Consider the following 13,727-nt stretch of genomic DNA (forward strand, 5'->3'; position numbering starts at 1 on the left):
TCGTTTCTGTTTGGCTTGAAGGGCTTTCTAGTGTGCATTATTTTCATGTAACGCATGGTATAATTGAATGGCTTATTTGTCACATGTGCCCGAATACAACACAGTGAAATGCTTACTTACAGGCACTAACCAATAGTGCCAAAAAGGTGTTAGGTGAACAATAGGTAAGTAAAAAAATAAAACAACATTAAAAAGAAGGCTATATACAGTAGCGAGGCTATACAAGTAGCGAGGCTACATACAGACACCCGTTCGTCAGGCTGATTGAGGTAGTATGTACATGTAGATATGGTTAAAGTGACTGTGCTATATAGTTCATTCTTACATGTTCTATGTTTGAGCTGCTTTTGAATGCAAAATTCCAATTGAAAACATTATTGGAATTGTTGAAATCAATTTTCATAACAGCAAGCTAGGACTGATGGTTTGGTTAACTAAACTAGCAAGTATGTTTGTTTGGTTATCAACGTAACTGCTATCACTATCTAGTACACTTGCTAGCTACTTCAGATGAACACATTTCTAGCGGCAAATGTGTTAAATTATAGCCATGGTATAGAAGAGATAATCAACTCTTGGCTCTATGCTTTCTCTGGAAAATAATGCAACTCTGTAGTTAGCACATCGTGGAACACACCTTCCCGGATTTCATTCATTTTCAGAGAACACATAGCCCTTTGTTGATTATCCCTTATTAATGCTATTTATTATGTTGTCAATAATATTTACATGTTAATATTATCTTCTGGTTATAATTATTATGTCTAATCTTTTAACTAAATTAAATATATTAGCTTCCAAAGTAAGTTGGTATATCTGTGAATATACAATATTGTGAATACACAATTATTGTGTGAATACAAAGACAACTGAGTTATTTAGCCTTTTTTTACCCCAGAGTTTACTTTAATGAGGACTGAGATGTGTTATTTTAAAGAGGACTATATGTGAAAACAGCCTTATTGGGTTAAAATAATCGATCTCAGCCCTCTTTAAACTCTGGGGTATAAAAAAGCTCAATAACTCAGTTATCTTTGTATTCACACAATACTTTTGTATTCACATAATAATTGTAATCAGAAGATACTATTAATATATAAATATGATTGGTAACAGAATAAGTTGTACACCCAATGTATTCTACTAGTCCTATAATTGATTTTGTACCCTACATTCTTTGAAAAAAAAGCAGCTATCTAGGACCTAAAAGGTTTATTCGGTTGTCTCCATAGGCAGGGTTGGGGAGTAACGGAAACTGTAATCAGCTAAAATATTGTAATCAGATTACAGATACGTTTGGAAAACTATATGATTTACTTTGAGGATTGCTTTTAAATTCAGAAAGGATGTTTGCGGAAAAAAATATTTGACACTTCTCTGTAATCTCAATGACATGCAAATCATTGAAAAAAGGAACAAGGTTAAGTTTGTTCCACCTGAGTGTCTGACACCTGAGAAGTCAGAGACCACTATGATGACACACCAAATGTGTTTGATGGATCGCAGAAAAAGATCAGGAATAGACTTTTGAAGGCTACAGTCCAAGCTATGTCTTCCAATGGTGTGACTGATGTCGGCATCCAAAGATTATCCAACTTGAATAAACGCTAGGAGTTAAGGTTGACAGCAGTGGTTTAATCAACGGCAGTACGATATCACTTACTATTGATATCTACATAGCGCATTGATGTGAATCACCCTGCTGCTCTCTCATTTAACAATTCGCAACTCATGGATGATGGTTGTTGTGAATGGCTGTTCACAAGTCTAAATGTGTATTTGAATCCAATAATGGTTGAATTAAAGAAGTTTAAGCTGCCTATCAATCATTGTTTTTGAAACCAGTGGACAGCCTGTTAAACATATGCTCTTGCAACAGCTGCACAGTGCGGATCCCAACCTATGGAATAAAAGTGGGGATTTTATTGTTCAATCTAATTCATGCTAATAAAAAAATAACAAATCAATAGGCCTAATGGAAACATGCTCAAACTTCAAGGGGCAATCTACATCAATTTTTGGATCTAGAAATTATATAAATCCTGACAGGTTATTTCACTTAGAATTCACAGTATCACAATTCCAGTGGGTCAGAAGTTTACATACACTAAATTGACTGTGTCTTTAAACAGCTTGGAAGATTCCAGAAAATGATGTCATGGCTTTAGAAGCTTCTGATAGGCTAATTGACATCATTTGAGTCAATTGGAAGTGTACCTGTGGATGGATTTCAAGGCCTACCTTCAAACTCAGCGCCTCTTTTGCTTGACATCATGAAAAAATCAAAAGAAATCAGCCAAGACCTCAGACCTCCACAAGTCTGGTTCATCCTTGGGAGCAATTTCCAAATGCCTGAAGGTACCACGTTCATCTGTACAAACAATAGTACGCAAGTATAAACACCATCATACCGCTCAGGAAGGAGATTCTTCAAAGTAGCCACCTTTTGCCTTGATGACATCTTTGCACACTCTTTGCATTCTCTCAACCAGCTTCACCTGGAATGCTTTTCCAACAGTCTTGAAGGAGTTCCCACATATGCTGAGCACTTGTTGGCTGCTTTTCTCTCAGTCTGCGGGCCAACTCATCCCAAACCATCTCAATTGGGTTGAGGTCGGGTGATTGTGGAGTCCAGGTCATCTGATGCAGCACTCCATCACTCTCCTTCTTGGTCAAATAGCCCTTACACAGCCTGGAGGTGTGTTGGGTCATTGTCCTGTTGAAAAACAAATGATAACATTTATAAGAATTAATGGAATTCTGGTAGACTTTGGTTTTTAATGTTAATATATAATTTAATTGTATTATATGTAGTAGGAAGTGATGGATTAGAAGAAGCCTACATAACCAACCGATAATGTAAAATGTAACATCCATATATGGTCAGCTATGTAAACTTTAACATTGATTTATCTTGCAATAGATGTTGTTTAATTGGTAACATATATTTCGTCTTGTTCTGATGCCTCTTAAGGGGGAAGTAATCTAAATGTAATGGAATGTAATCAGATTACGTTGCTGAGTTTGGGTTATCCAAAAGTTACGTTACTGATTACAATTTTAGACTGGTAACTCGTAACTGAAATCGATAACATTTAGAAAGTAACCTACCCAACGCTGCCCATAGGATAATGCTTTGAAGAGCCCTTTTCGGTTCCAGGTAGAACAATTTTGGTTCCAGGTAGAACCCTTTTGAGTTCCATGTAGAACCTATTACACAGAGGGTTCTACATGGAACCCAAAATAGTTATTCTTGGAAAAAAATGGGTTCTATGGGGACAGCTGAAGAACCCTTTTGGAACCCTTTTTTCTCAGTGTATGTAGCGATTCCCATCAAATATGTTGTTGTCTTTTCACACTATTCAAACCCCACAATCGAATAAACAGATTATGAAGCCCTTATAGCATGTAGATCACATATTGCAAACCAATAATCTGAACAAAAAAATGTCTGTGCATCCTTGACCATCGCTAATCAATATCCAAAAACAGCACAAGTTTTTTCTGCGAACCTGCACATCATCATCCTCTCTCTTTTGTGGCACCAATGTAAGGGGTTTTGGCAGGGGAAACGTTGTTGTAGTAGTCTAGTGTGTGGTGTGGGAATAATGATAAGAGAACCTGGGGAGAACCTGCGGAATTCAAGCGAACCTTGGAGTGTTCACACTGCACATCAAATTGTTTGAAAGGGAGCAAGTGTGAAAACACCCTAAGGCGTGGTTTCTTTTGTAAAAAAATATTTTAAATGATAGACTAGATCCTATATGTTGAATATATTTAACACAATAGCATACTGTAACAGCACTGCAAAGCTTCAACCATTAGCATCAATAAACTGTATGTACAATGTTACAGAATGCCCAGTGCAGTCAAAAACAAATTTTCCTGTGTTTTATATACATTTTCACACTATGAGGTTGGAATAATACTGTGAAATTTAGTGTAAGAGCTGTTTGAAGACTGCCTGAAATGATTGCCTGTTTAGATGGGAGGGAGTTTTGGCTTTCCATGGTGACATCACCATGCAGTAAATGAGTTAATAGACCAATAAGTAAGGGAGTTCCAAACCTCCCTGTCAGTAACAGCATATTTTCAGTTTTCACCCTCCCCACTCAAACCTATCCCAGACAGTCCTATCAAAAAAATAAGCCATGTTTGTCTGGGAGAGTCCCCAATCAATATTTTGAATTGCTTTAGCGGCACCAGAACATCCAGTTGTAATGCATTTTGTAGTTCCAGCAATGAGGTGCTTTAAAACTAAAAGTGTATTTGCCTAGTTCGGTGGAGACCCAAGGAACCTCAAGAGTTAACCAAGCTTGTGAATGGGTTTGGTATCTCATGTTTTTATATTTTAACAGCAAAGTTAGGTATGTCGGAAGCTAGTGTAGTAGAGCAATCACAGTAAGTTACTTAATTGTTACCCAGAAATGGTTTGATATTGAGATAAAAATGGCTGCATAGGACCTTTAATACCGAAAACTACACTAAATACATGTATTTGTCATATAGTTATGTAAATATGAACGTTTGAAATGTATAAAAAGGAAGACCTTTAATAGACACATCGGGTATGACTGTTTTTCCAAGATGGTGGATGTGGACATTTCAGGATGTCACATTGTTCGATTCCCCAAATGCCACCACCCGCTCAGTTTGAAATGAGTTCATAAGGTAATCAGATTGGGATTCACTTTCCCCTCAGAGGGATCAAAGAGGATTTTTTTCTCTCTCTCTCTCTCCTCATTCTTCAGGCAGACTCCAAAAAAAGGAGAACAAGAAATGGGGAGAGTTGCATGATTTTAAAGTGAAAATCAAATTACATCAATATGATTAAACGGCTGCCAACAAGGTGCAGATGTAATTATGATTGTTAATTGAGCCAAGTTTGATTCCACGCATCAAAGCGAGTGGCGGTCAGTAGTTTATAATTTCAGGACAAGGAAGTTTGATGAGCTCCATATGGACTCAGTCTAAGAACATTTTGAGAAGCTCAGCAGTGGCCTTTACCATTCAGACCTAAGGGAAGGGATATGTTGTTGATAAGCATGTTTAGTTTATAGCTTACTACAGAAATGACAGACCTCAGGCATGGGTAGTTTTGTCTTCATTCCCTGTCCTTTGTCCTTGAATGTGGATTATTCTTTTCTTTTGCGTCTCCATTCTGTTAATAATACATGAATGTCCTCTTTTTTCCTTCTTTCCCCCTTTTTTCCCTGTAGCAATTATTGAACCCACCGCAACTAGTGCTGTCTCCCGCTCAGGTCAGTATATGTCACCGTGCTGTACGTAAACCAGCAAAGGGATCCACTCCACACTAACCTAAAAACCTCTCCTCCATCTCCAATTCCTCTCTCTTGATTGGCTGGGATGCCTGCTGGGGTACAGCTTCACTGTATGTGCTTTCACTTGCAGTTCATTTTGGTTTCTCAGGATTGGTTCTGTTCTGTTTCTGTTTTATTTTCTTCCTGTCAATGTAAACAGCTCGTCCGTCTCATTGCACACCCCCACCTCCTTTACTCTCTCTCCTTTGGAGCGTAGTGGCATCATAAAAATGACTGTTACATATGGCTCTGGGACCGATGCGTTTCCTTTTGCTGATGGCTTTACTCTGGCTTCTTCATCCCGCCCCCTATGCTAGCTAAGTACAGTCTGCATGAAGGGCAGGATGTCAGTGAAAGGACCCTGTTACTTTGTTGTTTGCTATGTGCAGTGGCTCTGTCTCCGTTTCTCTCCTTCCAGAAGCAGCCGGGCTCTGCTGCTGCCGCCTCTCTAACCTGTTGCTGTCGATGTGGCAGGTGTTTTTCCACACTACTTCTGTTGCTTTCAAATTACAGCTCGGAATAATCCCTTTGCCAGGCCGTCTTTTCTCCCTCTCTTATGGTTTTAAGCAAGTCGCAGAATGTAATCTCTCACGTTGGTTACATTATTTTGCTTAATACTGTTTGCACACATACTCACACCCTGCTCGCATACACACACACATGCACAGACACACATGGCGAGTGACATTGCATGATAAATCTACTCAGCGCTATCCAGAGTTTTTCATCCTGCATCATGGATGTGCCCATCGTTTCATGTTCCATTCTGGAGACGTGGCTCTGTATGAGCATGTACTCTCCTGCATCCCTTACATTTTTACTTGGAAATGGATCTCCACGGGGATTTTGTCAAATTGCAAGTCAAATCCTGCTCTCTGACAACACATAGCCCCGAACTCTCATTTTATGTAATGCTTGCAGAGCAAATGACAATTTCATGGTCCAACGCAACACCAGTGCTATCAATTGTGGAGATAAATTAACTCGACGTCCCATTGTTCTTGTTTTGTTCCAAGTCCACATTTTATTTGTAGTAATTTTTTTGCAGTGCGCTTGCTGAGCAGCTTGGCATAGGCAATTGTTTTAGATTCCTGGCAACAGGTAGCCTCCAACTCATTAAACCATGTCTGTTAATTAGGTTGAAGATATATAATTATCTTCTGTCAGCTCCACAAAGGAGGAGTGGGGGAAAGGTCCATGTAGGGCACAACATTTGTTGTCATTTAGAGATGTCAAACAGGAATCAATTGATGCTAAACCTCATCAAACATGTAGATTAAACAATGTAATGATTCCCTTCAGATACCATTTATGCTCATTTAGGACTGCATTCTTTCTTGGTCTCATTTGACATGCTCAAACTATTATGAAAGTTAAAGTAAAAATGGTCAACACGACTATCTAATATACAAAGTAAATTGCATGGTTGTGGCAGTACCAGCCCACAAAACATTTGCTTCTTAAACAACACTGAAATGTCAATAAAAGGGTTAAGTACCTTTTTTGCAAACAACACATTGGCTAATGTTTTCTACATGAGATTTGTGAAATGTGCTCTACAGTTGACCTCTTCCTATAGGTTAGTGACAGTACAGTATGACACCGCATGGCTGTGACAATGATATTAAATGGTCGGTCCAGTACTTGAATATCACTCTGTCTTGTTTGAGCACCGCTACAGTATACACTGAAATGTTAATGCAGCCATTTTTATCTCAATATCAAATAATTTATGGGTAGCAATTTCTGTGATTGTTTTCAATTAAAATGGTAAAAATAAACAAAAATAGCTTATTAGTAAAGAGCAATTCCTCAAGCAGGAATTTTTCTAGCACTGCCTGAGTGTGGTCTGAGTGGAGAAGAGAAAACTGAACGCTAACTGTTATTTGGAACTCTCTTTCTTATTGGTCTATTAATTAATTTACCAAATTGTCAAAGACTCCAGTCACCCAAACCATAGACTGTTCTCTCTGCTACCGCACGGGAAGCGGTACCGGAGCGCCAAGTCTAGGACCAAAAGGCTCCTTAACAGCTTCTACCCCCAAGCCATAAGACTGATTAACAGCTAATCAACTAGCTTCCCAGACTACATTGAACCCCACTAAACCCCCTCCCCCCTTTGTGTTTACACTGCTGCTACTCGCTGTTTATTATCTATGCATAGTCACTTTAGAAATTACCTTGACTATCCTGTACCCCCGCACATTGACTTGGTACCGGTACCCCCTGTATATAGCCTTGTTACTGTAATGTACATATCTTGTTACTTTTTCATCGATTATATTCATTTTTCTTTAGTTTATTTAGTAAATATTTTATCAACTCTATTTCTTAAACTGCATTGTTGATTAAGGGCTTGTAAGTATGTATTTCATTGTAAGGTGTACACCTGTTGTATTCGCCGCATGTGACAAATTTGATTTGTCACTTGATTTTTCCCTATCTCACCAAAACAGGTCAACATTTCAGGTGGCCTTTTCCAACAATTCTTACACTAAAAAGGGCATTATCATCCTTTTCACAATTTCACAGTATTATTTCAAACTCATACTGTTGAAAAAATATATAAAAACACATGTTTTTGACTGTACCGGGATGTTAAAATTAGTTGATAAGTAGTAGAAAATGTGTAAATGTTCAAATTCAAAATGGATTAAACATATACACAACCGTTCAACAGTTTGGGGTGACTTAGAAATGTCCTTGTCTTCCATGAAAAAGAAGTCAAGAAGTTAACAAGGTTATAAATAATTATTCTTAATTTAAATAATAATTGTCCTTCAAACTTTGCTTTCGTCAAATAATCCTCCATTTGCAGAAATTACAGCCTTGCAAGCCTTTGGCATTCTAGTTGTCTATTTGTTGAGGTAATCTGAAGCGATTTCATCCAGTGCTTCCTGAAGCACTTCCCATAAATTGGATTGGCTTGATGGATTGACTTCTTACGTACCATACGGTCAAGCTGCTCCCACAACAACTCAATAGGGTTGAGATCGGGTGACTGTGCTGGCCATCCAATTATAGACAGAATACCAGCGGACTGCTTCTTCCCTAAATAGTTATTTCATAGTTTGGAAACTATGTTTTGGGTCATTGTCCTGTAGAGGGAGGAAATTGGATTGAATTAAGCGCCATCCACAGGGTATGGCACGGCGTTGCAAAATGGAGTGGTAGCCTTCCTTATTCAAGATCCCTTTTACCCTGTACAAATCTCCCACTTTACCACTACCAACGCACCCCCAGACCATCACATTGCCTCCGCCATGCTTGACAGATGGTGTTAAGCACTCCTCCAGCATGTTTTCATATTTTCTGCGTCTCAATTTTTTTGAGAACTTGAGAACAAGTTCTCATTTACAACTGTGACCTGGTCAAGGTAAAGCATAGCAGTGTGAACAGACAACAACACAGAGTTACACATGGAGTAAACAATTAACATGTCAATAGCACAGTAGAAAAAATAAAAAAAAGAGTCTATATACACTGTGTGCAAAAGGCATGAGGAGGTAGGCGAATAATTACAATTTTGCAGATTAACACTGGACTGATAAATGATCAGATGGTCATGTACAGGTAGAGATACTGGTGCGCAAAAGAGCAGAAAAGTAAATAAATAAAAACAGTATGGGGATGAGGTAGGTAAATTGGATGGGCTATTTACCGATGGACTATGTACAGCTGCAGCGATCGGCTAGCTGCTCAGATAGCAGATGTTTAAAGTTAGTGAGGGAGATAAGTCTCCAACTTCAGCGATTTTTGCAATTTGTTCCAGTCACAGGTAGCAGAGAACTGGAAGGAAAGGCGGCCAAATGAGGTGTTGGCTTTAGGGATGATCAGTGAGATACACATGCTGGAGCGCGTGCCACGGGTGGGTGTTGCCATCGTGGCCAGTGAGATAAGGCGGAGCTTTACCTAGCATGGACTTGTAGATGACCTGGAGCCAGTGGGTCTGGCAACGAATATGTAGCGAGGGCCAGCCGACTAGAGCATACAGGTCGCAGTGGTGGGTGGTATAAGATGCTTTAGTAACAAAACGGATGGCACTGTGATAAACTGCATCCAGTTTGCTGAGTAGAGTATTGGGAGCAGTTTTGTTGTAGATGACATCGCCGAAGTCAAGGATCGGTAGGATAGTCAGTTTTACTAGGGTAAGTTTGGCTGCGTGAGTGAAGGAGGCTTTGTTGCGGAATAGAAAGCCGACTCTAGATTTGATTTTAGATTGGAGATGTTTGATATGAGTCTGGAAGGAGAGTTTACAGTCTAGCCAGACACCTAGGTACTTATAGATGTCCACATATCCTAGGTCGGAACCATCCAGGGTGGTGATGCTAGTCGGCCGTGCAGGTGCAGGCAGCGAACGGTTAAAAAGCATGCATTTGGTTTTACTAGCGTTTAAGAGCAGTTGGAGGCCACGGAAGGAGTGTTGTATGGCATTGAAGCTCATTTGGAGGTTAGATAGCACAGTGTCCAAGGAAGGGCCAGAAGAATACAGAATGGTGTCGTCTGCATAGAGGTGGATCAGGGAATCGCCCGCAGCAAGAGCAACATCATTGATATATACAGAGAAAAGAGTCGGCCCGAGAATTGAACCCTGTGGCACCCCCATAGAGATTGCCAGAGGACAACATGCCCTCCGATTTGACACACTGAACTGTCTGCAAAGTAGTTGGTGAACCAGGCAAGGCAGTCATTATAAAAACCGAGGCGACTGAGTCTGCCGATAACAATATGGTGATTGACAGAGTCGAAAGCCTTGGCCAGGTCGATGAAGACGGCTGCACAGTACTGTCTTTTATCGATGGTGGTTATGATATCGTTCAGTACTTTGAGCGTGGCTGAGGTGCACCCGTGACCGGCTCGGAAACCAGATTGCACAGCGGAGGAGGTACGGTGGAATTCAAGATGGTCAGTGATCTGTTTGTTGACTTGGCTTTCAAAGACCTTAGATAGGCAGGGCAGGATGGATATAGCTCTGTAACAGTTTGGGTCCAGGGTGTCTCCCCCTTTGAAGAAGGGGATGACTGGCCAGTGTTCCACTCCTTGAGGATCTCAGATGATATGAAAGAGATGTTGAACAGGCTGGTAATAGGGGTTGCGACAATGGCTGCGGATAGTTTCAGAAATAGAGGCTCCAGATTGTCAAGCCCAGCTGATTTGTACGGGTCCAGGTTTTGCAGCTCTTTCAGAACATCTGCTATCTGGATTTGGGTAAAGGAGAAGCTGGGGAGGCTTGGGCGAGTAGCTGCGGGGGGGTTCTTGAATGTGTTCTAAAAATTTAAAATAATAGCGATGCCGTATCACATTGGGTGATGCAGGTTACCGGAAGGTATAATCAAATTAAAAATCGAAAAGAGATTGAAAATAAAATTGAAATATATATACAAAAAATATGAAAAGTACAAAAGTACACGAGACACGAACAAGACAAAATCTTGGACAAAATGTTCTTCATTGTGATCCAAACACCTAAAACTGAGATTTGTCTGTCCATAACACTTTTTTTCCAATCGTCCTCTGTCCAGGGTCTGTGTTATTTTGCCCATCTTAATATTTTCTATTTATTGGCCAGTCTGAGATATGGCTTTTTCTTTACAAGTCTGCCAGAAGGCTAGCATCCTGAAGTCGCCTCTTCACTGTTGATGTTGAGACTGGTATTTTGCGGTTACTATTTAATGAAGCTGTCAATTTAGGACTTGTGAGGCGTCTGTTTCTCAAACTAGACACTCTAATATACTTGCCTCTTGCTCAGTTGTGCACCGGCGCCTCTCACTCCTCTTTCGATTCTGGTTAGAGACAGTTTGCGCTGTTCTGTGAAGGGAGTAGTACACGGAGTTGTACGAGATCTTGGCAATTTCTCGCATGGAATAGCCTTCAATTCTCAGAACAAGAGTAGACTGACGATTATCAGAAGAAAGTTATTTGATTCTGGCCAGATACTCAACTCGTCTAAAGAAGGCCAGTTTTGTTGCTTATTTAATCAGATCAACAGTTTTCAGTTGTGCTAACAATTGCTAAAGGTTTTTCTAATGATCAACTAGCCTTTTAAAATGATAAACTTGGATTAGCTAACAACATGCCATTGAAACACAGGAGTGATGGTTGCTGATAATGGGCCTCTATACGCCGATGTAGATATTCCATAAAAAAATCAGCCGTTTCTGGCTACAATAGTAATTTACAACATTAACAATGTCTACACTGTATTTCTGACATGCACAGCTTTCTGGGTGAGGTTATGTCTTCAAGTCTCCAGTGGGGGATGAAGTCCCTTCGATGTGTGTAATGTATTACAGATTATGAACAGGTGCAGTCAGATGGCAGGAGGGGTGGTGTGTTTGACACTCCAAACCAGGAGAGATGTGCAGCATCTCTCCAAACTGTCTCTACAAGGTAGAGTTGATACGCACAGCAGTGAGAACCAGAGGTGGGACCAAGTAATTGTTTTACAAGTCACAAGTAAGTCTCAAGTCTTAGCACTAGCCAGTTGTAGCTCAATCTTGGGTGCAATGACTGACAGTGTGGAGGCTCATTGATTTAATGTTACGTTAGCCTACCTGCTACACTAGCAAAGTTATATATAGCTGTCGGCTATATTAGCCACGACTTACCGTTCTTTGTGCAGCTTCAAATGTCGAACATCGTTGGAAGTTGTTGCTCCTCCGTTTGTATTTTTCTTCCCGCATGTTTTGCAAGTTGAAATCAATTTTCTGTTGACCTCAGTGTAGTCTTTATATCCGAAAATAATAAGGGTATCATCTTTCCAAGGGCTCTATCTGAATTCACCCGCCGACGTTCCTCTGCACATCCACACGCAACTTTTTGTTAGCTGGCACAATTTGATTGGCTGCTCTCCGATTCTAACTGTAATCCGTTAAATGAAGAGTTGATGCGCTGCCCACTTTTTTAATAGCATCATTTTTTATATTTGGGCTTGGGGGAGGGTATCAAGTCAGTTTGAGTCAAAAGGCTCAAGTCCAAGTTAAGTCACGAGTCATTGGTGTTGAAGTCAAAGTCGAGTTGCAAGTCATCATATGTGTGACTCGAGTCCACACCTCTGCTGAGAACATTATCAATGGTTGCTAGGTGAATTCCAGGACAGTGATAGTATTTTGACCTATGACCAGGTCAAATGTGACCAACCTGAAGTGGGACTGGTGCCCGGCCACGTACTGCCTCAGCCTTCTGCTCCTGATGTGGTAGGGGCGGCGGTTCCCACAACACTGCTGAATGACAAATGCACCAGGTTTTGTAAGTAGCCTGTGAATTAAATGAAATATGATCACTCAATAAACATACAGAATTAATTATATTAATAGAGTGACTATAAGTACAGAATAGATTCAGGCTAGTGATGCTAATATGCAACCAGCTGTGTAATGTTATATTGCTGAATGCTTACTGACACGTATTTGTAGCATGTTAGCAAAAAAAACTTGTACTCAGGCTGGACAAGTACAATCCTTCATTTTTTTCCACCCTAGAAAATGCACAATTAGACTTTTATGAGAACAGTCATGGTGTTTCAGCACTACTAGCAGATGAAGCCCCTAAATGCTAGCTAGCTAATGCTAACCCATCCCTTGATCATGAATCCCAGTTCATTACAGGAAAGGCAGAATTCCACCAGGGCCTGAGTTATTGAGAGCAAGTGCGCACCGGTTTGTGTCAAGAACTGCAACACTGCAGGGGGGTTTTTCAACTCAATATTAGGCAGGTGTTCATAATGTTTGGTATACTCAGTGTTGTGCCGTTTGAACAAATACATTTTTTTATGTTTTTATTTATTTTACTAGGCATGTCAGTTAAGAACTAATTCTTATTTTCAATGACGGCCTAGGAACAGTGGGTTAACTAACTGCCTCTTCAGGGGCAGAATGACAGATTTGTACCTTGTCAGCTCGGGGGTTTCCGGTTGCTAGTCCACCACTCTAACCACTAGGCTACCCTGCCGCCCCGATATAGAAGCTAAGATGATAGAATACGCTCCCAAACGCTTCTCCTTTTACTTTTTTCATAAATCATAGACCGTTTAACAAGCATCATTCCAAATATTTTGAGACATACAATGTACCCAGCAAACAGGGGAAACACTGAGGAGATTTGGCAACATTCCCATTAGGACCCTTTATGGTTTTGGTGCAACGTTTTCCAACTAATGTTGTGTGATGGTCCCAAGGAAACGTTCTCAGGGGGACCTTTATTTAGTTCCCTGTACGTTCCCAGGACTTCACTGAGGACCATGTCAGGACAATGCCAGGACCTTTTTAGGACTTTCTTGGGATGTTGTGTCATGGGGACGTCCCTGGGGACTATCCTGGAACTGGACAAAACCTCCAGGGGACCATGACAAAACTTCCTGACAACTTTAGGCAACCATTTCGTGACTCATTATTTTTTTGCAAGGTT

At 40.3% G+C, this 13,727-nt stretch overlaps 1 protein-coding gene across 3 annotated transcripts in view; it reads left to right on the forward strand.

Annotated features, from left to right (window-relative positions):
* negr1 (neuronal growth regulator 1) overlaps positions 1 to 13,727 on the forward strand; it is a 339,493-nt gene that overhangs the window by 246,589 nt on the left and 79,177 nt on the right. The window contains exon 7 of one of the 3 annotated variants that reach the window (XM_035774610.2): positions 5,220 to 5,261. The exons of the other annotated variants lie outside the window; for them this stretch is intronic. Coding sequence (XP_035630503.1) covers positions 5,220 to 5,261 — 42 coding nt within the window. The remainder of the gene's footprint in view (positions 1 to 5,219; positions 5,262 to 13,727) is intronic. 3 annotated transcript variants of the gene reach the window in all.

The sequence above is a fragment of the Oncorhynchus keta genome, chromosome 8 (assembly GCF_023373465.1).
Source record: "Oncorhynchus keta strain PuntledgeMale-10-30-2019 chromosome 8, Oket_V2, whole genome shotgun sequence".
NCBI lineage: Eukaryota > Metazoa > Chordata > Actinopteri > Salmoniformes > Salmonidae > Oncorhynchus > Oncorhynchus keta.